The sequence below is a fragment of the Palaemon carinicauda genome, chromosome 27 (assembly GCF_036898095.1).
Source record: "Palaemon carinicauda isolate YSFRI2023 chromosome 27, ASM3689809v2, whole genome shotgun sequence".
NCBI lineage: Eukaryota > Metazoa > Arthropoda > Malacostraca > Decapoda > Palaemonidae > Palaemon > Palaemon carinicauda.
Genome location: NC_090751.1, coordinates 27,180,015 through 27,204,047, shown reverse-complemented (window position 1 = coordinate 27,204,047; position 24,033 = coordinate 27,180,015). Strand labels below are relative to the sequence as shown.

Sequence of the window (24,033 nt, the reverse complement as noted above, 5' to 3'; positions counted from 1 at the left end):
CTCCTAGAGGAAGAGTCCTGGGAATGTCGACCAGCCATTGCAGTACCTCTAAGAACCATTCTCTCGCGGGCCAGAGCGGAGCCAACCAACGTCAGCCGTGTCCCTTTGTGAGAGGAGAACTTCTGAAGTACCCTGTTGACAATCTTGAACGGCGGGAATGCATACAGGTCGAGATGGAACCAATCCAGCAGAAAAGCATCCACGTGAACTGCTGCTGGGTCTGGAATCGGAGAACAATACAACAGGAGTCTCTAGGTTATCGAGGTAGTGAACAGATCTATGGTTGGCTGACCCCACAGGACCCAAAGTCTGCTGCAAACATTCTTGAGAAGGGTCCACTCTGTGGGGATGACCTGACCCTTCCGTCTGAGGTGATCTGCCATGACATTCATACCGCCCTGAATGAACCTCGTTACCAGTTAGCTTTCGATCTTTAGACCAGATGAGTAGGTCCCTTGCGATCTAGAACAACTTCCACGAAAGAGTCCCTCCCTGCTTGAAGATGTAAGCCAGGGCTGTGGTGTTGTCAGAGTCCACCTCCACCACTTTGTTAAGCTGGAGGGACTTGAAGTTTATCAAGGCCAGAATAACCGCCAACAACTCCTTGCAATTGATGTGAAGTGTCCTTTGCTCCTGATTCCATGTTCCCGAGCATTCTTGTCCGTCCAAAGTCGCACCCCAGCCCGTGTCTGATGCGTCCGAGAGGAGACGGCGGTCGTGTTTCTGAACAGCCAAAGGTAGACTTCCTTGAGAAGAAAGCTGTTCTTACACCACGCGAGAGAAGACCTCCTCTCTTCGGAAACAGGAACTGAGACCGTCTCTAGCGTCATGTCCTTTATCCAGTGAGCAGCTAGATGATACTGAAGGGGGGGGGGAGGAGGAGTCTCCCTAACACGATGAACAGGGCCAGCGATGAAAGTGTCCCTGTTAGACTCATCCACTACCTGACTGAGCATCGGTTCCTTCTCAGCATGCTCTGGATGCATTCTAGGGCTTGGAAGATCCTTGGGGCCGACGGAAAAGTCCGAAAAGCTCGACTCTGAAGATCCATACCCAAGGAGACAATGGTCTGGGATGGGACGAGCTGAGACTCCTCAAAATTGACCAGGAGGCCCAGTTCCTTGGTCAGATCCATAGTCCATTTGAAAATCTCCAGACAGCGACGACTTGTGGGAGCTCTTAAAAGCCAGTCGTCTGACGGAGCCGGACACAAGATCATGGTACTGCTGCACAGTCTGTGAACTGTCAATCATGGGCAAGCGAGGAAGTACAGTGACAACCCGAATCTGTCTAGACTGTCTGGGTCGTACAGACAAACTCCTTATCGGGTTGCTGAGGTTGCCGCACTGCGTCACAACAAGTCACTTCTGTTGGTTGTTGAACGTCTTCCCCGTGACACATTGACTCCGTAAACAAAAAATCCTCTAACAAGGACTAAGCTTGGACTGCATGTCTTGTAACACAGCTCAAGGTCTATGGGAGCAGGTGTGGTAACAGACGGGATTAGCGACTGAAGTGGAACCATTACCTTCCCTGGAAGCATGTTATGCTTAAATAAAAGTCCATAGGAGGCTATGCAGCTAAAGGCTCCCTCCAAATGACAGAGTCCTCAAGGGAATATCAGAAGGAGGGAGAAAAGAACTTTCTCATCTACAGGGACCATATCCTAGAAAAGCTAAGTTCTCTCAGTGAGGGTTCACTGGTGCAAAAGCAGCAGACTAGAAGGCAACGTTATGAAACTGCTTGACAGTCTAGTGAGTTGGCAACAACCAAAGATGTGTGACTGAGAAGCATGCGGTAAGGTATGCAGAGCATGTTGTATGCAGAGTATGCTGTATGCAGAGCATGCTGTATGTAGAGCATGTTGTATGCAGAGCATGCTGAATGCAGAGCATGCTGTATGCAGAGCATGTTGTATGCAGAGCATGCTGAATGCAGAGCATGCTGTATGCAGAGCATGTTGTATGCAGAGCATGCTGTATGCAGAGCATGCTGTATGTAGAGCATGTTGTATGCAGAGCATGCTGAATGCAGAGCATGCTGTATGCAGAGCATGTAGAATGCAGAGCATGCTGTAAGCAGAGCATGTAAGGTAAGCAGAGCGTGTGCATGGCGTTTAACATTTCTCAGAAATTCCATGACCAGTGCTAGAGTGCTTTATGCATGCTTGCATGGGGTTTTAATATCAACATAATATATACCTTACATTCATAACTCATGATTCATATTTTTGCCATATTTTGCGATATTGTTAAAAATATATTGCCAGGAATACAAATATATTTTTATAAGTAATACAAATAACCTCCATTATCATAAGGTCTGAAAATGGAGGTAAGGTATGCTGAACAGCAGAGTCAGAACGAGCTGGAACAACAATAGTTGTGGTTTCCTCTTCAAGACTCTGTTGAGGGAACACCTGAGGCTCAGTCTGCAAAGGCTGATCAAAGGAAGTAGCAGAAGGTAGGCGCATGGGTGGAGGAGGCTGACTCCTGGCATGAGTGGCTGAACTCAAGGGTTGCGCTTGCTGAGTGGTTGGCGGATGCGCAGTAGCAAGTTCCTGAGGAACGAGTTGAGGTTCCTGCGGTGTGAGCTGAGAGCGAAAAGGTAGTGGCTGCGCAGAACGCAGTAAAAATCTCGCAAGTTGAGGCTCCTGAGGCGCAAGGCTAAGGTGTTGAGGTGCTTGCCTTGAGGAGGGTTGAGCTCGCTGCAGCGAGAGCTGAGGAGACTGACTCATGGACGGGAGAGGTTGTTGTACCTCAACCGAGTGTTGCATCACTGGTGGAGCAGCAAGTGGAGGCGGAGGAAGAGAGGTATAATCCTCCTGATCCCATTGTAAAGGTTGCCTTAAGGAAGGCGGAGGCTGAACACCACTGGGAACAGCAAACTCAGAACGTGGCTCAACATCGTACGCCTGGCAGGTGGTACTGCGATCAGGCGGAGCGAGCGCAGGCGGAGGGAGTGTAGGCGGAGGCGGAGGCGCAACACTCTCAGCCCGACACTCACGCATCAAGTCCGAAAGCTGTGCTTGCATGGACTATAGTAGAGTCCACTTGGGGTCGGCAGAAACTACAGTAGGCTGAGGTAAAGCCTTAACAGTCGAGCTCTGTTGTGGCAGAACCTTACTCCTCTTAGGCGGAGTGCATTCAACTGATGACTGAGGAGAGTCAGAGCTAACCCAATGACTGCATCCGGGTTGTTGAACTCTAACTTTGTACGTCTGGCATAGGTCTGGACTTTACGTTTAAGAGGTCTTGAGACCTGAGACCAGCGTTTTCTCCCCTAAATTTCTTCTGCAGACGAGCAAAATAAGGGCTCAATCGTCTGCGGGTGGGAGTGACGGTCTCGGTAAGACACGCCCACAACCACCGAGGATGCTTCTGTGCGCCGATCAAGGCCTGCTGAACCCTTCTGCCCTTCGACATTGCTTCTCCCCTGGGCTTGGGAGCTTGCAAGAGGTCCCGGACTGGGAGGACAACTGGCGCGCACAGAAGTACCCTCACGCACAACACTGACACACTTTGCGCTAATCACTTATCACTTTGATTTTCTGTTTGCACTTATTTCACTGAACTCGAAACTTTAAGTGGTTTGTACCTGAAACACGCAATTCTATCCTTTCTCAAAAGTTAGTAATTGCGAAAACAGAATTACAATGTAACAGAAAAATCTAATGAAAGATAAATAATTCAGTGGCTGGAAAGAGACTAAACACTAGATCACTCTAGAAACGTTTACCTTCTTCCCTAAAGAGACTAGGGAGAAGAGCAAAAACGATAACAACGTTACTCGCTTGAATGAAACGTTTATCCTCCTCTTTCTCCCTCCGTCTCTATCTCTCTCTTGACTTAGAACCTGAGAGAAGAGCCCAATCATATATATCGTTAAAACATATTATTGTTAAAGGAAAAAACTGAAATATTTCCCAAAATGAAAAGTTCCTTTATTAGGATTAAAACCATTAAGTTAAGAAAGAATGAACAAAACGCTAGACACGGTTACTCTTACTGCAACGTGAAACCGTGAATACTCTCTCTCTATCGTAACGATAGAGCGCAAGTTGAACGTTCTGAACGTCAACAACTGCAGAGACAAAACAAAACGTTAGTTCAACTTTGAAAACAGTACGAGACTATCAAAGAAATTCTTTCAAAGACATTAAAATAGCATAATATGTTAACAGGTAAAACCAAAATGACGGGCTCAATGTTAATTAACTTCGGTACCAAGAAAAGACCGCCTACTATTAGGAAGGTCGAATATAAACAAATATAAAAATTAATTTTAATAAGTTTATAATAAAAGGAAGTTAATCGAAGAGGCCTATAAGAGGCGGAGAGATATAAAATAAATCTATAACTTTTGTTAAGCAAAATTAAGAAAGAGAGTCTATACTCTCTTAGACACCAACACTTCCGTCTAAGGGAAGGGTCGGCCATTTAAAGGTGAAAGAGAGTTCATACTCTCTTCGTCACCATAATTAATCAAATTAATTCCAAAAGCTAACTAAGCTAATATAGAAGTTTCCAGTAAAGCGACAGCCGAAATCAAAGAGAAATACTTCACCAAAGTCGTGAAAATACTCCAAGAACATAAGCGTATCCCAGAACGTCTTGCCGGAAGCACGACAGAGGAATAATTGAGGAGGTGTCAACAAGAAGTACTTGAGTACCTGGCCACAGGTGGCGCTGGTAAGTACACCCCCTTCTAGTATTGTGATAGCTGGCGTATCCCTCCATAGAATTCTGTCGGGCAACGGAGTTGACAGCTACATGATTATCGGGTAAGTTTAATATTGAAAAATTTGATTTATTGTTGTTAATGTTTTAAAAAATATTTAATTTTAATTTTTCATTACTTGTTAAACGTTTATTTATTTCCTTTCCTCACTGACCTATTTTTCCCTGTTGGAGCCTGGACTCATAGCATCTAGCTTTTCCAACTAGAATTATAGCTAAGCTAATAATAATAATAATAATAATAATAATAATAATAATAATAATGATAATAATAAATAATGATAATAATAATTATAATAAATAATGATAATAATAAATAAAAAATATCAATAATAATAATCAATAATGGTACTAAATAATCAGAATAATAATAAATAATCAGAATAATAACAAATAATAATAATAATTATAATAATAATATGGAAAGAACTACAACAGACGTGGATAACACACCAGCTAGACCTACTCCTATTCCTAACAGCAGTACCAGCCCCTCCTACAGAATTACTAGGTGAGGCACTGCACATTCTTTTCTTGTTCTTAATTTCCTAATCCTTATTCTTGTACTCTACATGATTAAGATACAATATACCTGCACCATGCTGCAATGCATTCCTACATGTATCATACTAGTCTTCTATTGTACTTTATTCCGAAGGATTTTGCACCTGCGAGCAGATCAAAATTTTATGCTCTTGATTAAGTTTCCAACTTTACACATAACAAATTCGGCCTTAAACAAACTGAGGAGGCATACTTTATAAAGTAGTCTTGAACAGAGTAGAGTCTTTCTAAAGTTACGAGTTAAGTTCATTCTGAAAGTGAGCGAGCTCACAACTTGAAATGCTCATGTACTAAACTATTATTTTCCCATTAGAAATAAAGGAAATTTACTCTATGTGTTTCACTTCAATAAAGACACTTGTAACCAGCTAAGGATATAGCTCGAGATTGTTAGGGAAAGGAGTATCTTCCGGATAAAGTGAGCTTAAATTTTGCTTTAATTTAAGGAGTCAAATCCATTCCTTCCAAATGACGACTATAAGCTTTGGAAAAATTAATCTAAATAAAGCAATAGGTCTACAGTATTTACAATATCAGTATGTAATGTATCTTCAAGGGAACTGCAATATAAAAAGTAAATAAGCAAAAAATAGGTGATTGTACTCAATTGTTTCAAAGACTCAAACATATTCTTTAAGTGATGAAGACTGGGCAATTGATTAAGTGAAACCCTATTTCTAAGTCATAAATTCAGTTTAGTATAAATGTTCCTTTATTAATTATCTCCATGAAACATAACCCTCTTGTAAATTCCAGGTTAATTGTAGCTTCTCTGACAGAGACAGCCGCAGTGTAAAGAAGAGCATTAATGGAATTTGAATAATAAAATTTATTATAACAATAACATATCTGACCTTGTACTCATCAAGCTAAAATCCTCGAAGACACCAGCTTCCCAACCTCTTAAATAGTCAAAAAAATTTCCTACCACATTCTCACCAATCTCCCCTCACATGTGATGTCCAGTAGACCATATTGGTGGCACCATTAGGGGTATATCACCACAGGCCTATTAATACCTAAGAAATCCATATAATCGGGGTCATGAAAGACCTGTACACATCCTCAAAATAAATTCTCTTGCCATTACTCTAAGTGAGGAGGAGGAAGGGACTAGTGTCAATAACAAGTTCTTCTTGGAGGTTGGGCCAGATCCGATATCCCTGACTTCAAGTGCTTCAATCAGAATGTTTCTTTTATCCTCTCATTGTATCCGCAAATTCAATGGTGGAAGAGTCAACATAGACAATGTTCTTTGATATCTTCTTTGCCCTTTCGGTGCAGGAAGTCTCTCTAGTAGAGTATGAATATAATAAATTTCATAATTCAAATTCTATCTATATTAGTGACCCTTACCTTGTAGTCATCACGCTGACTACCATCCTCACTTGCACGTGGGTATGTGATGGAGAGACAAAATATAACCTAATATCAAAATGAACTCTCACTCAAACCAACTTGATAAATCTCCCCTTATGGACATTATTAATCCTCTGAACACTAAATAACCCTTTGAACATCATTGGACGTATTCTACGTACTACAGATATTTCAACTCTTTTCATTCGACGTGACCTATGTATAGTTGAAAAAATAATTAAATCCCGGCAATTTTACTGGACGAAGATAGCGGACATTCTGGGTTGGAGGCAGGTGATTGTGAATATGAGTCAGCAGGGAGATGGGGGTTCAGGGGAGTCATAGGACTTCAGTCTCTTGCAGCTATTTTTCTAGTCAATAAGTGTTAATAACTGTAGCAGTGTTTTACCTATTCCCTCTTATGTATATCAGTTTTCTTACTTTTTCACTAGAGATTTCAGAGCTTATTCTTTGTAATTTTTCTATCGCTTATGCATAAAATCAAAATGCGGCAAGGCGACTGGATGTTGGTTATGGTAACGGCCACGTGCGATTGAACCGTTAACAGGTGGGGTTAGGAGGGAAAACTTATGTAAATTGAAAATGTGAATAGGTGTCAAACTCACTCCAAACAAATCATGTAGTACAGTACAGTATTATGCAAACCCAAAGTGACATTAATTAGGGTGAATGGGCAACATTGGAACATGTGTCTGATGAGGGAGTGAGATATCAATATTATCCTGATGTGGAAAAGAGCAGTTGCACTTTGTTTATGAAGTACCCATGACTCCATAAAATTATATAGGTTTAAAGTAATTTGTATATTTCCTAACTATACAAACCCAATTCCTTTAATAAGAGTATGATTTCAGAAAAGCTAAAATGGCAGTTTAAACTTTTAATGAGATATGCATACTTGCCTGTCACATAGTGGGTAAGCTTCGCAAACTATGACCTTGAGGCAGAGGTTTGCATACTTAGGAAAAATACAAATTACTTTAAAAAAATCTGTGATTTGTTCCTACACGATAATATACAATCATCCTTCAAAAGGAGACTTATCCTTGGGAGGGGGAAAGTCCTTATAATCAAACTACAGTACAGTACCTGGTTACCAGAAGACTGGTAGGTGGTCACAGAAAGAATCTACTGGTATATCCAAAAGGATGTTGCCAAAATGTATGCTGATGAGAAATGGGTACACAGAAGGTTATCAGCTTACAAACTTCATAGGTTCCAAGACGCTGTTTATTAGTTGAATTGTTTGCAAGTCAAATTTTGTTAAATTTTGGCCTAGAGTAAGCCTAACCTGACTCCTATGCCTACAATTTCCTGCTACAAAAGGCAACAAATAGTCCCATTTCATATGAAATAAATGTCAGGTTATTGCAAATGTTGTTTCGCCTACTGTATTAAATATATTTTTTTTATTACAGTATTTCTTTATCTTATTATAGTATACAGTACAAACTTTTGATACAATATCTGAGATTTATGATTCCATTGGATTTGTGCTGGCATCTCTGAAAATTTGTAAGTTGAGGACCTACTGTACGTACATTAATTCCATCCTTCTCGATGTCTAGGGGGATGGGGGAGATACAGTGATGCCTCAGGATACAAAAGTAATCCGTTCAGGATGCGGTTTCGTATCCTGAGTCACGTTTTACATGTAAATAGCCTAATCCGTTCCAAGCCTTACAAAAAGTCACCTTTTCTTTCATAAACACGCTAAACTGTAGTAATAAACATGCAATGCAGCCATTTCTATCATTCAATAATTAACCCAACCGTTAAAAACAGCCTAATCCATTCCAGAAACCACTATGAGATTATTCAATAATGTAATTATAGCCAAGTTATCCCCCCCAAGCCCAAAGAAAATAGTCCGTTTTCTTTACTACTGTATAAAAGTTACGGTAGTGTATGTAAAGCATTTAGATCAGTGAAGGTGTATTGTTACCTGTACGTACACCTAAATTAAGGATTGATACCTGTACACTCTGAAAAAAAGGTTACAGTTAATTAGTGTAACAAAAAAGTTGAAACTTACCTTTTGATTGAGACGATGTCCGATAGCGAAGTCGCGGCAGAGGAGGATGGCATAAGGCAGAAAACGTAATAAGTGACAGACTACGTACAGTAATTTACACACTTAACACATTAACACTTACACTTTACGAAATAAAAAAATGGCAGAAATAATTAACACTTAACATTACATATGGAAAACTATAAAATGAAAGAAAAAATTACTTTAACACTTAACGGTAACATAAAACTTAAAATTGAATTTTTTTTTTTTTGCTTTTTTATAACTTTACGTTTTTCATATTTTCTAAATCTCTTCTACTTCTTCATCACTTTATTTTTTCTGTTTCTTTTCTTTACTTTCACCTTCTACTTCTTAATCACTTTCTTTTTTCTGTTTCTTTTCTTTACTTTCACCTTCTAATTCTTCATCCCTTCCTCTTTTCTGTTTCTTTTCTTCACTTTCACCTTCATCTTGGCCTACTAATACCGCTGGCCTCTTTAATAAGAAACTATCCATTGAAGCTTGTTTCTGCCTACTTTTCAACACATTTCTAAAATGCGTTAGGCAAACGTCATTGCAGTATTGAAGCGCACGGTTGGTATAAACTTTTTCTGGATGTTCCTTTCCGATGTAGTCTGCCCTTTTATGGAAACATGCAAGAATTTCCTTGATGTCTGCCGTTTTCAAAGGTGTAACATCCACCTCATCACCGCTAGAGAACTGCTCTTGAATATCACTCACTTGGATCGTCTCCAACTCCTTCAGTTCATCTATATCCTCCGCGCTAACTTCCAGGCCCCATGGACGTACCAAGATGTACGATGTCAGCCACCTCAGACTGCTGAATTGGTTCAGGATCGTCAACGATCTCGGCTTCGCCTCCAGGCTTCCCGAACCCCTCGAAGTCTCGTGCAGAGACAGCATCAGGCCACAGCTTCCTCCAAGATGAGTTTAGGGTACGCCTCGAAACTTCCTGCCAAGCGAGATCGATGAGTTTGAGGCATATCACGATGTTAAAGTGATCTTTCCAAAATTCACGCAGAGTGAGGTTTGTACTCTCTGTGACTTGGAAACATCTCTTGAAGAGATGCTTCGTGTACAATTTTTTAAAATTTGAAATAACTTGCTGGTCCATGGGCTGGAGGAGAGGGGTGGTGTTAGGCAGTAGATATAGGACCTTTATGAAGGAATACTCGGCCAGAAGATATTCCTCGAGGCCAGGAGGGTGAGCTGGAGCATTGTCCAACACCAGCAGACATTTCATAGGGAGGCGGTTTTCTTCCAAATATTTTCGGACAGTCAGACAGAAGCAGACATTCACCCAATCAATGAACAGTTGCCTCGTTACCCAGGCTTTTGCATTCACCCTCCACATCACGGGAAGGTTCTCCTTGATGACTTTGTGGGCTTTGAAGGCTCGGGGATTTTCTGAATGGTACACCAGCAGGGGCTTTATCTTGCAGTCCCCACTGGCGTTTGCACAAAAAGCAAGGGTAAGCCTGTCCTTCATAGGCTTATGTCCAGGTCGTGCGCGGACGGGATGCCGAATGCATTTTTGCCGAAGGACAAGAAGCAGAAGCCAGGAAGCCGAACGGACAGAATGCCGAACAGACATAATGCCGAAAGGACACAATGCCTAACAGACGTTAAGTCGAACGGACAAAATGCCGAATACTGCTACGACTAAATGTAATTATAAGCAAATATATATTTTTTTTTTCCTTTAGTCCAGTAAGAAAATCAATGATTATTTTTTTTTTATTCAGAACACCTGTAAAAGACAAAAGGACGTAGGCCTGAAATAAAAGTAAAATGCTTGATAATCATTTTATTTCTACAATATACTACATACAATATGTGTTTATTTAAAAGATAAAATGTGTCGGCTGGGTTAAAAAAAAGTTAAAAACCTACATAGTATTATGTATAAGAGAAAAAAAGAATATTTAAAAATTGTGAGCTAAAGACCGTAAAAAAGTTAATCCTTCATCCTTATCATAAGAAAAAAATATGGATTTTATCCTATCGTTAATGGCATCGTATTTCTTGTTAAGTCGTGTTATATCAATCCCTGCAAAAGCTTGTTCAATTAGAATTTCATTACATGCTTGTTCATTTCTGATAACCTTTAGTAATTTGGCGAATGTTGGATGCGTTATGTTGATTCTCTTTTTAAATGCCTGATGCCAGCCTTCAAGGGAATTGTTTGTTCTCGGTAAATCATTATTAACGCGAGTGTGAACAGACCACAAATCAACATCAAACAGTGGTTTCCTCCTTCGACCTCGCTGGATTATCCCTAACCATGTACTTTCAAAGTAAACCAAAAAATCACTTAACAATTCATCCGTTTCAGCATCTAAGATATTTACCAATTCGTTAAATAATTCATGTACATCTGCGGGTGGAACGAAGGCAAGTGCTTGTAACTGCTTGATAAAAAGTGCGTTATTGAGTTCAACATACCACTGCTGTAGACCACAAGACTGGATGTTTCGCCATAAACATTGGCCAAAATGAAAAAAACAACCTGATAAAAATGTATTAGGAAAGTTTTTTTTTAATGCTATTTATTGTTGCTCTTTCGAAATCAACAGTTATTGAATCAGGATCCTGAACACCTTTGCTTTTTAAAAATCCAAAAATTTCGTCATACGTTTTTTCTTCTTTGTTACTAGCAATACAATATACCAGTGGCAAGGTTTTATTTTTTGAAACAATGGCATGTAAAGTATAAAGCTGCTTGCCTAAAGGAGCGGAGTCAAATGTGCCATCGGCAAACCATGCTCGTTTTTTAGATAATAATTCCAAGTTAGTTTCTGTCGATAAAATTGTAACGGAGGTGGTTTCATAAAGATGAAAATTCTCGCCACGGCTTGTCTTATCCAAGTCTTCACTTTCTTCATTCTTTCTTGCTCGTCTTACCATTCTTGCAAGTGTTTCTCTTTTAGGTATAGAACCAGCAATGCTGAGTGGCAGTTCTTCCAAGACTTTATTAATTATGCGGCTTGTTACCTCTTCTGTTTGTTCTGCTGAATTCTTCATTACATCCAAAGATTTTAAAATTATATTATGAGCACCGTCAGGAGGATGTGAATGTTCTGAAGCCTGTCCATGTTCGACATCACTAATCGTTCTAATTCTTGCATTGCACTCTTTTCGTCTCTCACATCTCCAGTAAGTAGTTGCTTTAACAGTTTTATCGACAACGTATGAATATCCATTATGAAGTAACTTTCGGCCACCACGTCCTGTCTTGGTAAATTCCATGGTTAAACTGGCTTTTTTAAACAAATAAATTCCATAGTGAAATTCGAGTAAAGGAAAAAAATATAAATATAAATAACTACAGAGCATGAATAGTAAACTAGCATATTGTTACTTAAAGAAGTAGTTAAATAGTAATTATCAAATTAGTTAAAAGTTAAAGTTGGAAGAAGAAAACAATCTTAAATACGGTATTTTCTTATTTTTTTATCCATTAACGATACTTATCATTTACATAATAATTTTCTTTTTTATTTATGGCTGAAAGATTAAGTGATTGAAAGAATGAATAGATAAATGAAAGAAATCATTTATCAATTTGCAAGAGAGATATTTATATAGAGTATATAAAAAGAGATATAGTCATTATTCGGCATTTTGTCCGTTCGACTTAACGTCTGTTAGGCATTGTGTCCTTTCGGCATTATGTCTGTTCGGCATTCTGTCCGTTCAGCTTCCTGGCTTCTGCTTCTTGTCCTTCGGCAAAAATGCATTCGGCATCCCGTCCGTGTACCGTCCAGGTAGCCTCTTCTCCTCCGCCGTGATGAATGTCCGACGAGGCATTTTCTTCCAGAAAAGCCCAGTTTCGTCGCAATTGAAAACTCACTGCGAACTGTAGCCTTCCTGCAGAGTCAACTCTTCAAACGTTTTAAAAAAGGCTTCGGCGGCCTTCGTGTCCGAGGTGGCTGCCTCCCCATGCCGTACCACTGAATGGATGCCAGTCCTTTTCTTGAACTTCTCAAACCACCCACGAGAAGCCTTGAACTCTGGGGATTCCTGCTGGGATGTTCCTTCTCCTGCCCCTTCTTCGGCCTGAGCACGCACAAGATCACCGAAAATGGCGGAGGCCTTCTGGCAAATTGTAGTCTCAGTGATGGTATCTCCTGAGATCTCTTTGTCCTTGATCCACACAAGAAGCAGCCTCTCCATCTCGTCATGCACGTGGGTTCTCTTGTTGGAGAAAATAGTGACGCCCTTAGAAGGTGTCGCTGCTTTTATGGCTGCCTTCTGCTTCAGGATGGTGCCTATCGTAGATGGATTCCGGCCATACTCCTTGGCGATCGCACTTAAACGTATGCCAGACTCGTACTTTTTAACGATTTCAAGTTTCGTCTCCATCGAGAGCATTGTCTTCTTCTTCTTTCCTTCGGCAACATTCTTAGGACCCATGGTTACAGTAATACGTAATATAATACACTACGTACGTTATATACAGTCTATGTATAGTAAACATTAATACAGTACAGTGCACAGTAACGAATGTTTATTAACGATAACACGTGGCGTACAAATGTACTGTATATTAACACTAAGTCAAACAAGCGAAAGCACACAATGTCTGTTAACGATACCGTGGTCGGAACGAAAAGAGAGAGAGAGAGATGAACGCCCGTGCGTAGGCAAGCTGGGATAGTTGCCGACCAATAGGAAAGCGGGATCTTATGGCATCAGCTAGCGTCTGAGTAGGGAAATAACCAATGGGTGAGCGGGAGGCTGTAAGTGAGTCTACCCAAGTTCAAAGTCTGGCAGCGCGCTATTCAAAATTACTCTCGGCGAAGAGTTGGGATCTCGTAAGGTTTTCGCATCCTGAATTTTTCGTAAGCAGAAACTTTTGTATCCAGAGGTATCACTGTATTGTACTTTGATACCAACTTTGTCTGTTAGGAAAAGTACTCTGCCTTGAAGCTTACCAAATCTAGCATCCAGTTCAGCATATAACAGAATGGCTGCTGGACTCTAAGGAAGGGAAGAGGAAAAAAGGGATTTTGACGAAGGAAAAATCTATTTCTGGGCGAGAGACCTGTGCCGCCCAGTGAAATACTCCTAAAGCACTATTTCTAAGGAATATAACTGCTATATATTACCAGAGAAAAAAAGCATAGGAATGCCAGGTTGAACCCAGCTCGCTCACCTATATAAGGTGTCGGTATAATATACTGGGGCGTGATAATTCACAACCAGAGGTCTCGCACTATTTAGATATCTCCTCTTCAAAATCCCCGCCACAGCGAGGTGCCGATCAACACTACTACCACTAACCCAACCCACGCCAGTGACGTCACTCCTCATAGCACCCAAGGTTTGGGGCCCATGTTGGGAGGGAAGTCAAGGGAGGGTTCACTGGGCGGCACAGGTCTCTCGCCCAGAAATAGATTTTTCCTTCGTCAAAATCCCTTTTCTGGGCTCCGAGCTGTGCCGCCCAGTGAAATAGTACCAGAGAAATGGTCCCAAATCTTGGAACAATACCTGAGGAAGTAAAATAAAATCCAAAATAACAGGTAAGAGGATAGCAAGACATAGTTGATTAAGGTTCACTATGTTCAGGAGGAATCACATTCACTGCTGCCACTGTAGCAAATATAAGGCTTCCAGAGGTTCTAAGCAGTGGCGTTTAAATACTGTTGGAGACTTCCAGCCTGTATATTTAGTAAGTCCAGTGAAGTTCATAGTAATTAACTGAGGTAGCTACAGCTCATATATCATGGACGTGAGGGAGTGATGTGGGAATGATTCTAGGTAGCCTGTTAATGAAATGCAGAATCTGCTGTCTGAGTCCTTTCAGGATGATGGTTCCTCACCTTCTCTAATGGGTAAGGGCCCTGAGGACTGAACGGGAGATATGTTTAAGTAGGCTTCCAGAGTGTTTACTGGACATAAAGATGGGTCCTGCGGAAGTGGGACAATCTTCCAGGGGAACCGTCTGTCCTGGGGGTCATCATTTTCGCCAAAAACCTTTTGTCAGGGGAAAGGAGTACTTCCCCTGACAAGAGAAATTCAATATGACCTGGATCTCTAGACAAGGCTGAAAGTTCTGATATTCTGGCGCCAGAAGTCAGGTTCATTAAGAACAAGGATTTCCTAACCAATAGAATATAATGGCAAGTCTCGTTAAGAGTGTCTGAAGCCAACTTAAGTACGTCATTCAGAAACCAGGAAACTGAGCTAGGGTGAGTTGATGGTTTCAATCTGGCGCAGGTTCTCGGGATGGATGAGAAGTATGAATCTGTAAGGGCAATATTAAAACCAATTGTAAAACCTTCAAGGCTGACTTAATTTGTGGTAATAGTACAAGTCGCTAAGTCTGATTCAAATAAAATTCTGAAGAAGGTTACTGTCAGATTCATAGTCATCGTCTCAACCTTTGAGTCCCTTAAAAACTGGCAAGTTTCATAACAGCCGAATCATACTGTCGAAGGGTGGATCCCCTCTTATCTGATTCTAAAAATAATGTATTTGAGGATCAATATCTGCACCTCTTGAGCTGCAAATTTCACAAAGTCCATAAAGGTAAGGCATTCAGAACTTGAGGAAGCTAACACACTGCGAGTTGTACTGCTTGTGTTAGTATTGGATTGGGGATCTGTCGAGGTGGAGACCCGGTTCCACCAGAAGGGGAAACCCGTTGTTCTTGGGCCAGATGGGGGCTACTAGAGCAACTTGGCCTTTGAAAGTCTTGAGCTTGTCTAACACTTTCATCGACAGATTTATTGGTGGGAATAGGTAAATTCTCTCCCAAATGTTCCAGACTAATGATATTGCGTCTGTGGCGTAAGCCCGAGGATCCGGGCTGGGAGCTACGTAGCACTCTAGTTTGTAGTTGGACTCTGTTGCAAACAGATCTATCTGGAGATCCGGAACCTGAGAAAGAATCCAACTGAAGGACTTTGGGTCTAGTGACCACTCCGACTCCAGCGGAGTTGTCCTCGAAAGTGCGTCCGCCACTATCTATCTAGAAGAAACCTGATATGTTGGTTTTTTGCTAGAGCTGGTTGCTTAAGGTCAAAAATACCGCCATGGCCTCTAAGCCATTGATATGAAGTTGGCGGAATATTGTCGACCATAGTCCCAGGACTTTCTTGTACTGAGAGTATCCCCCCCCCCGCCTGTTAAGGCGGCGTCTGTGTAAATGACCAGCTTGGGGGTGGATATTGTAAGGAAACGGATTTGCCAGATTTTGAGCTTTGTCCATGGTTGAAGTCCTTTCTTCAGAATTGGTTGGAGTCGAGCCCTTTGTCTCGATATTACTCGTTATCCTGGAGTACCATATTCGGCTTTTATCTTTCAGTCTGGCCTTCAGTAGTATATCTGTTACTGAGGCAAACTGGAGGGCACCCAGGATTCTCTCTTGATTTCTCCTGGAAGACAATTTGTCTTTGAGAAAACGTATTGTGTTTTGCTATATTGTTCCTCTTGGCTGTTGGGAGACAGAGTGTGGGAGCATAGAACCCATTGAATCCTAACCATTGAAACTTGTCTTCGGGACCAAACGAGATTTCTCGAAGTTGATTTGGAACCAAAACTGTTGTAAGAGATTATCACTCTGTAGTTGCTGTGAGGCAGTTTTGCCTAGTTGAAGCCTAGAAACGGACGAAAATGCCTTGCTTTCGGAACATGATAGCAAACGTCTGCAAGATCCATAGAGGAGGTGACGGCCCTACAGAGAAGCAAGGTCCGCACCTGAGAGATGGTCAGCATGTGAAACTTGTCGCATTGAATGTAAGAATTCAGAAACGACAGGTCCAGGATTACTCTTCGCTATTCTGAGTCTTTCTTTGGCCCGCTGAACAAGTGATCCTGAAATTACAAGCGATTTACTTTCTTTATTGCTTCCTTTTGCAATAGATCGTTTTCATATAAGACTAGCTCTTCCGTTGGATGTTGATGAAAACTGGTTGGTGGAGGGGGCCTTTCTATCCAACTCCACCCCAGACCTTTGGAAATTATGCTGAAAGCCCAAATGTTGAACGTTCAACGGTTCCGGAAGATGTAAAGTCTTCCCCCTACCTGAGAATTCCCAATGATTTGCTGCGGATTTACCTCCTCGGCCTCCGCGGAATTCTCGGACTCGAGAGTAGCTGTTGCGAAAAGTTCCTCTCGAGCTAGCGCCTCTGGCGCGCTGGTAACCCTGGAAAGTACCCTGAGTTTCAAAGGTGGGCCTAAGGGCTGGGGAAGTAGCATAGGAGGTAGTTGCTACTTGGGACTGAGGAACCAGCACGTATCGCTGTTGGGGTTGACCCTTCGAAGTGAAAGGTTGACTCCCTTGTGCCACCGGGATGGTTTGAACCACCTGTTGGGACCGCCGGTTTGGAAGGAATGGAAAGATCTCAGACTCTTACTACCTCGAGATTGGTTGCTGGCCGGTTCGAACTTGAGCTTGGGGACTAAGCCCATCGAACCAGGTTCTGATTGACCCTAGCAGCTCCACTGACGACGTTGTTGACTAAATCCTCAGGGAATAAGTCAGGGCTCCAGACTGGGGCTTTAATGAGCTTGTTAGGCTCATGTCTGATAGTGGCCTCAGACAAGACATGCCTACAGCAACGACGTCTGGCCGCAAAGAAGTCGTAGGAATCAGACAGTAAGGTTTGAAGTAATGACTTCGTCAAGACCTTAAAAGGTGGTTCTTCTTCATACATTAAAGAGGTCTTTTCTGCCATTGTAGCCGAGTTGATAGGTCTACTCAGGCGCATACAGGCTTCGAACTCGAGGCATATCAGGGATTCCGGAAGCCTGGGTAGCCACTCACTGAACTGAATGGAAGCACAGTCAGCGCTTAATTTACCCGATGTGAAGGTCGCCGGGGCGTTAGTCCAGCAATCGTGATCCCCCGGGGACACGAGGGAAGGTGTTAACGTAGTGTTAACACACTCCCACTCGTTTAAGGGCCGGACCCAGGTGGACTGAGCCTGCCCCTTTGGGTACATTTTGGTTTCTTTGGGGACCTTGTCAAACCTTACGAGTGTCTCCTCGGTAAGGCATGCGAAACCAGAGAGAGGGAACTGTAGACCCGGCGGGTAGAATTCAAAAACTTCTACAGTCCAGGTGCCAAACCCTTCGATGGTTAACATACCATCTTTGAAGGGAGAGTGCAAGGCCGCCTTCCACGGATTGCTTTCGACGAATTCCGGGAGCTTAGAGGCATCCGGGATGAAATATTGTGCTGTTGAGGTAGCCCATAACAAATGAGACCCTGTATGAGGCTATCTGGTTTAGCACTCTCTCTTCCCCCTAAAGGGCAATTATTCCATTCAATTGTCAAGTTCACAGAGGCACCAGGAATCTTTCATCATATAATTCCTGGTGACTCGGTATGTAACATGAGGTTTGAGCCAGTGAGCTACAGAGGTCCGTAAATTATATATATATGTATATATATGGATAAATATCAACACAACATCGTGTTCAAATAGAAATAAATTTCTACCTCATCCCAGGGATTGGTCGCTGGCCTCTTCTAATGAAAGGTCAGGTTGAAACCAACCATGCCACGAGAGGCCATTGCATCAATCTTGAAAGGGCTGCCGGATCGAAGGGAGCCTCCGGGGTCGTAGGTTTCAGGCCGGGCTTCGCTCTTGACCCAAGAGAAGTCTTAACTGGTTTGGTGATTTGGAAGACCTTTGAGTCTTTGGTAGGGGCTGGCAGGTAGCTTTAACTTTAGGGACAACAGGACGTGGCCCGACATCAGCCACGTGCTTCCTTGAAAACCCTAAAAGGAAGAGACACAGAGTGTCTTTGCCCTGACACTCCAGGCAAACCCGCCAACCCAGATCTAAAGAGTCGCCAAGGTAGAAGTCAGGGAAGACTGCGAGCTCTGAAAGAGGGTATATCGTTACTAATGAAAAAGGTAACTCCGTTGGGAATGTAAAATAAATAGATCGAGAATAAATGTTTAAATCGATCAATCACAAAGGAAATGAAATGAAAATCCCAAAAGATTATATCCGAAGTTATAATTATAGATAGTAACGACAGGGGCACCTACAGAGTGTCCCATAGTAGGGTAGTAACCCAAAAAGATCCGGGTGTTCCGAATTCTTAAAATAGACCGGTATGAAAGCGGGACAAAAGGCTAAGAACATTGTCAAAATAATTCCATAAAAGGTGAAGATTATCAATGAAATAATATTGTCATAGCGAGAAATATACTATCCCGTCGGTACTGGGGAAGTATAGAATAACATAAAGATACATAAGTATCCCATAGCAGGTCAGTAACCTAAAGAGATCTGGATGCTCCGAATTCTTGAATTAGACCAATATGAAATCGGGACAAAAGGCTATGAACAAAATTTCGGATCGGTACAGTAACCGGGGAAAAACTTATCATAAATTAACTGACTTTGTTAAAACAATTCCATAATAAGTTAAGATTATCAATGAAAAAATATTGTCATAGCGAGAAATATACTATCCCGTTGCTACTTGGGAAGTATAGAATAAAATAAAGATACGTGAGTGTCCCATAATAGGTTAGTAACCTAAAAGGATCCGGGTGTTCCGGATTCTTAAAGTAGACCGATATGAAACCGGGACAAAAGGCTATGAACAACTCTAGGACCGGTTTAGTAACCGGGGAAAATCTTATAAATAAACTGACATTGTTAAAACAATTCCGTAATAAGTTAAGGTTATCAATGAAATAATATTGTCATAGCTTGAAATACACTATCCCGTCGCTACTTGGGAAGTATAGAATAAAATACAGATACGTGAGTATCCCATAATAGGTTAATAACCTAAAAAGATCCGGGTGTTCCGGATTCTTAAAATAGACCGATATGAAATCGGGACAAAAGGCTATGAACAAAATTTCGAACCGGTATAGTAACCGGGGAAAAAATTATAAAAATTAACTGACATTGTTGAAACAATTCCGTAATAAGTTAAGATTATCAATGAAATAATATTGTCATAGCGAGGAATATACCATCCCGTCATTACCAGGGAGGCATAAAATAAAAAAAGGGTTTATAATAATATGCTACCTTATAATAACATGTTCCCTGTTAAACAATTCCGTAAATAGATATGATCATTCAATGAAATAATGTTGTCATAGTAGGAGATATACTATCCCGTTGTTACTGGGGAAGTATAGGATAAAAATGTTATAATAGCATGTTATAATAACATGCTACCCGTTGGCTCCGGGGAGACAACTATGAGAGACCCCGGGGTCGTAACATGCCTCCGGGGTAGTGGGAGTCAAAGGGGAGGGAGGAAGGGGTTCAATGACTCCCCGCCAGCCACAGGAACCCAAATGAACACCGCCAATAAATAATATAACAACAAATATTCGCTCCTCCGTGATACGCCACGAACAAAAGTTTCTACATTATAGTAGAAACTAAAATAATACAGTACATAACGAAACATAACCAATACACAACCAAGTTCCCCCAGCTGACCGATGGCCAGTCAGAGCGGCGGGGAAAAAGGGCTACGACAAGGCATGAGAATGAATGTACTAGACTGAAACCCCGGTGGATGTTCTCGGTACGAACTATAGTGAGTCATAAGGTATCCCAGTAAGGGATGGTGTGAAGGGGGGAGGTGGTGGTGGCAAGGCTGAGGTACGAGAAGGACTCGATCCGTAATGCCAAACCGCTCACGCAACCGGGAGGAATCCCTGAATGGGGATAATGGGGGGGAAAGGAGGCAACAAGAACTAACCAATGAGAGGGCAGGAGGCGATCACGTGGGCATGAGGGAGGACAGGAGTACCAACCTGACCGCTGGAACCACATAAGTAAAACGGAATGATCATAAACGGAATAAGCAAAAAATAGTGTACAATAATGTTAAATGATGTAACACATTGAACTGGTTTATAGGCATGCGTAACTTGAAATAAAATTAGTAAGAGAAGGACGCAAGGGAATGGCAGGGGGATAATAGCTGGCAGCCCTCCAGAGCGGGAGGAGTCGCGCTGGACAGGGATACCAACATAACATCTACCTCGGGTAGATGCCGAACGGTAGGAAACAAATAAAATAACAACTGCCCCGCGAGAGTCCCACTCAAACTAAGCGATAACTAGACGGTAATCGCAATAATTATTAATAAGATCAATATAAAATATCAATAATATAATAATATAAACACTTAATGCGGTAGCGAAACCAACTAGGCCATGCCCGAAGGCAGGCTTGCCAACCGAGTTCAAAACTATGATACGTAGTATATCATCAAAACATCAAAATAATACCCAAAGCACAATGATGAGGTGTAATCGATGAGAAAAACCTCCAAAATAAGGTTCGAAACGAAAAACAATCAGTATGGAAGACCAATTGCAATACGTTAAGAACGAGCGAAGGCGGTAGCAAGCCAGCAAGGGAGCCGCAAGCGGTCCAACAAGAGGAAATAATAAAACCTCGAATAAAATTAAAATTAATGGCAATGCTACCCCCAAAAGCTCAAAACTCATAGATTTGGTACTTAACTTAGGTATGGGGACCAGGGAATCCGCCATCGGCAAAAAGAAATGAGATATGAACGAAAAAACCAAAGAGAAAAATATACAAATGTTCATAGAAGATGTGCTATAAAGGAGTGACGTCACTGGCGTGGGTTGGGTTAGTGGTAGTAGTGTTGATCGGCACCTCGTTGTGGCGGGGATTTTGAAGAGGAGATATCTAAATAGTGCGAGACCTCTGGTTGTGAATTATCACACCCCAGTATATTATACCGACACCTTATATAGGTGAGCGAGCTGGGTTCAACCTGGCATTCCTATGCTTTTTTTCTCTGGTAATATATAGCAGTTATATTCCTTAGAAATAGTGCTTTAGGAGTATTTCACTGGGCGGCACAGCTCGGAGCCCAGAAAGGACAGATATTCTAGCTCTCCTAGGCTTGTCATGACTCCTATCTCTGATGACATGTTTCTCATTCCGTGAAAGAGCTGTGTTTACAACATGAACTTGTTGAGTAGCTACTGCAGGACCAAAGATAGGGTTATCCTGCGACTTGTGGGTAAACTCGCATAGATAGGGAACAGCGAAGGTGGTTTATCATACCACTCCTTTCTTCAGGACTAGTGTCAATTACAAGTTCTTCCTGGAGGTTGGGCCAGATCCGATATCCCTGACTTCAAGTGCTTCAATCAGAATGTTTCTTTTATCCTCTCATTGTATCCGCACATTCAATGGTGGAAGAGTCAACATAGGCAATGTTCTTTGATATCTTCTTTGCCCTTTCAATGCAGGAGTTCTCTGCATGAGTTCTCCAAGTTGCATCGTCTAGTCTTCACAGGATAGAGGAGCGAATAATCCTAAAACATGCTTGTCAAGAAGAGATGGAGAAGGACTTGACTTTTGAGTTTTGTACAGCTAAAATCTGGATATTAGACATGAACTCAGTATCAAAGGAGAGGAAGACCTTTCTCCATTAGGGAATGACTCGTGATACATGAGTGTTAAGCTGTACACTATTCTCAACAGAGAGACCAAGGATTGAGGGGAAGATTGTTCAGAGCTCTTCAGTCTGAGAACTGGTTAAAAGTAGAGAGGAACTCCCTCAAAGGAGGAAGAAGAGAAAAATCATAAACACTTGTATAGATGCCCATACCCGAGATGTAATTTTCCACAATGCCACACCAGAAGATGGGTTGTTCTAACAGCATCTCTAAGACGAGCCTCAGCAAGTCTGGAGACAACCACAGTGTGGCACTTGGGAACCCACAGGGTATCCTGAGACCGATATCATCAACAGACTGTTGAGAATTGGTCAATTAGGTAGACGGACTGAAAAGTTAAAGTATCCAGATATACCAGGAATTGGAGAGCAGTCTACAGGAAGATATTCTGGAACTGGAGAGCAATCTACTTATAGATGTTCTAGAACAGGAAAGCAGTACACTGTTAGTTCTGGATTAACCAAGGGGAACAGGTCTTTCAATGTTGATTCCTGAAGACCAAGAAGCCTTTCCACCATGCAAGAATGTGGGGACCCCTATATTCCTACTCTGTGTCCCTGGTGACTAAGTGCATCTGCTAGACCATCCCCCTTGTTTGGAATGGACCTTGCTGACTACTCTATCACATTGTGCAAACCTGCTGGCTCAATCGCACAGGGTTTGCGAGTGTAAGTCATGACAGTGTTGTCCTTCTTCAGCGCTACCGAGTATCCTACCAAACTCAGTTGGAAGTTTCCAAGCTAAAAGCGTCGCTTAGACTTCCAGTAGATTGATTTGCAGGTGTTTGATTCTAATTCTGTGAACCATATTCGTGAGGTGCTACACTGTCTTCAATACAACCCTCTTCCTTGGATACATCTGTGCATTGGAGGATACCTGGAGGTGGGGAGTCGAGTGGAACTCCTTGGAGGGGATCTTGACATTCAGCATTTGGAATCAATCACCCTGAGTTCCTGATCCAATGAAACCAAGAGGTAGGGAAATTCCTGGCTACCGACCAGAGATAATTCCAGCAATCCTGGAGAATTTGTTGGTGGAGGAGCTAAAGTAGCACAAGTTCTACACAGACAAGAGAAGATTTGGAAGACATTGAAGTTCCTGGTCATATAAGAGTCGCTACATTACCTACCTACATTTGCTGATATGCTTGTTCCATGTGTTAACAGCATACACTGGTCCTTTACCTTCTACTTGGTTATGAGATGGTACTTACTGATTGAACACAATTCTCTGATCGTGGTCCAAGGAAAGTCAACTGCCTAGGACTTGGAGCATTGCTTCCTGGAGTGAGACGGGCAAGACGATCGTCGAGACCCAAGGGGTGATTCTCGTAAACACTCGGGAGATGTAGAGTTCAAAGTAACTGGTTTGAACTGATAACTACAGCCCTGATGACAAATGGGTATCTAGATACAAGTATCCTTAAAGTTCACAGAGAAATTTTCTACCAGATGGCGGTCCGTACAGTACTTTCTGTATTTTGAATGAAGTCAAAAAAGGGGAAAAAAGTTGCTCTGTGAGTTCCAGTCAACTTTTCCAATGGAAGTGTTGGCTGTAAAGTTCTGGATAAGCGTATGGAAGACATTGAGTGTACTCTTTTCCTCTGTGCTCCTTTGGGATCCAAAGGCCCATGGGTAACTGGCTGCAGTGTCAGGAAAATCCTACCTTATGCCTGAGAAATATCAAGTTTGCATAATTCTGCATCTTATTAATGTTGAATTTCAGGTCGAGGAGAGGTATATGACTGCACCCAATCAAGAGGTCAAACATGCAGAGTATTAGGCTGATCCTATGCTGTACTCATGAAAAGTTCACACTGACTCTTATAAATATAATCTGTGGAGTACTCAGAATACTATACACTT

The 24,033-nt window shown here is 41.9% G+C and overlaps 1 protein-coding gene across 1 annotated transcript in view; it reads right to left on the bottom strand.

The window, feature by feature from the left end:
* LOC137620853 (techylectin-5A-like) overlaps positions 1-6,670 on the bottom strand; it is a 29,359-nt gene extending 22,689 nt beyond the window's left edge. Inside the window, exons 1-2 of the mRNA XM_068351301.1 lie at positions 6,660-6,670; positions 5,833-5,863 (exon numbers count right to left, since the gene is read on the bottom strand). Coding sequence (XP_068207402.1) covers positions 5,833-5,863; positions 6,660-6,670 — 42 coding nt within the window. The remainder of the gene's footprint in view (positions 1-5,832; positions 5,864-6,659) is intronic.
* Between the last annotated feature and the right edge of the window lie 17,363 nt (positions 6,671-24,033).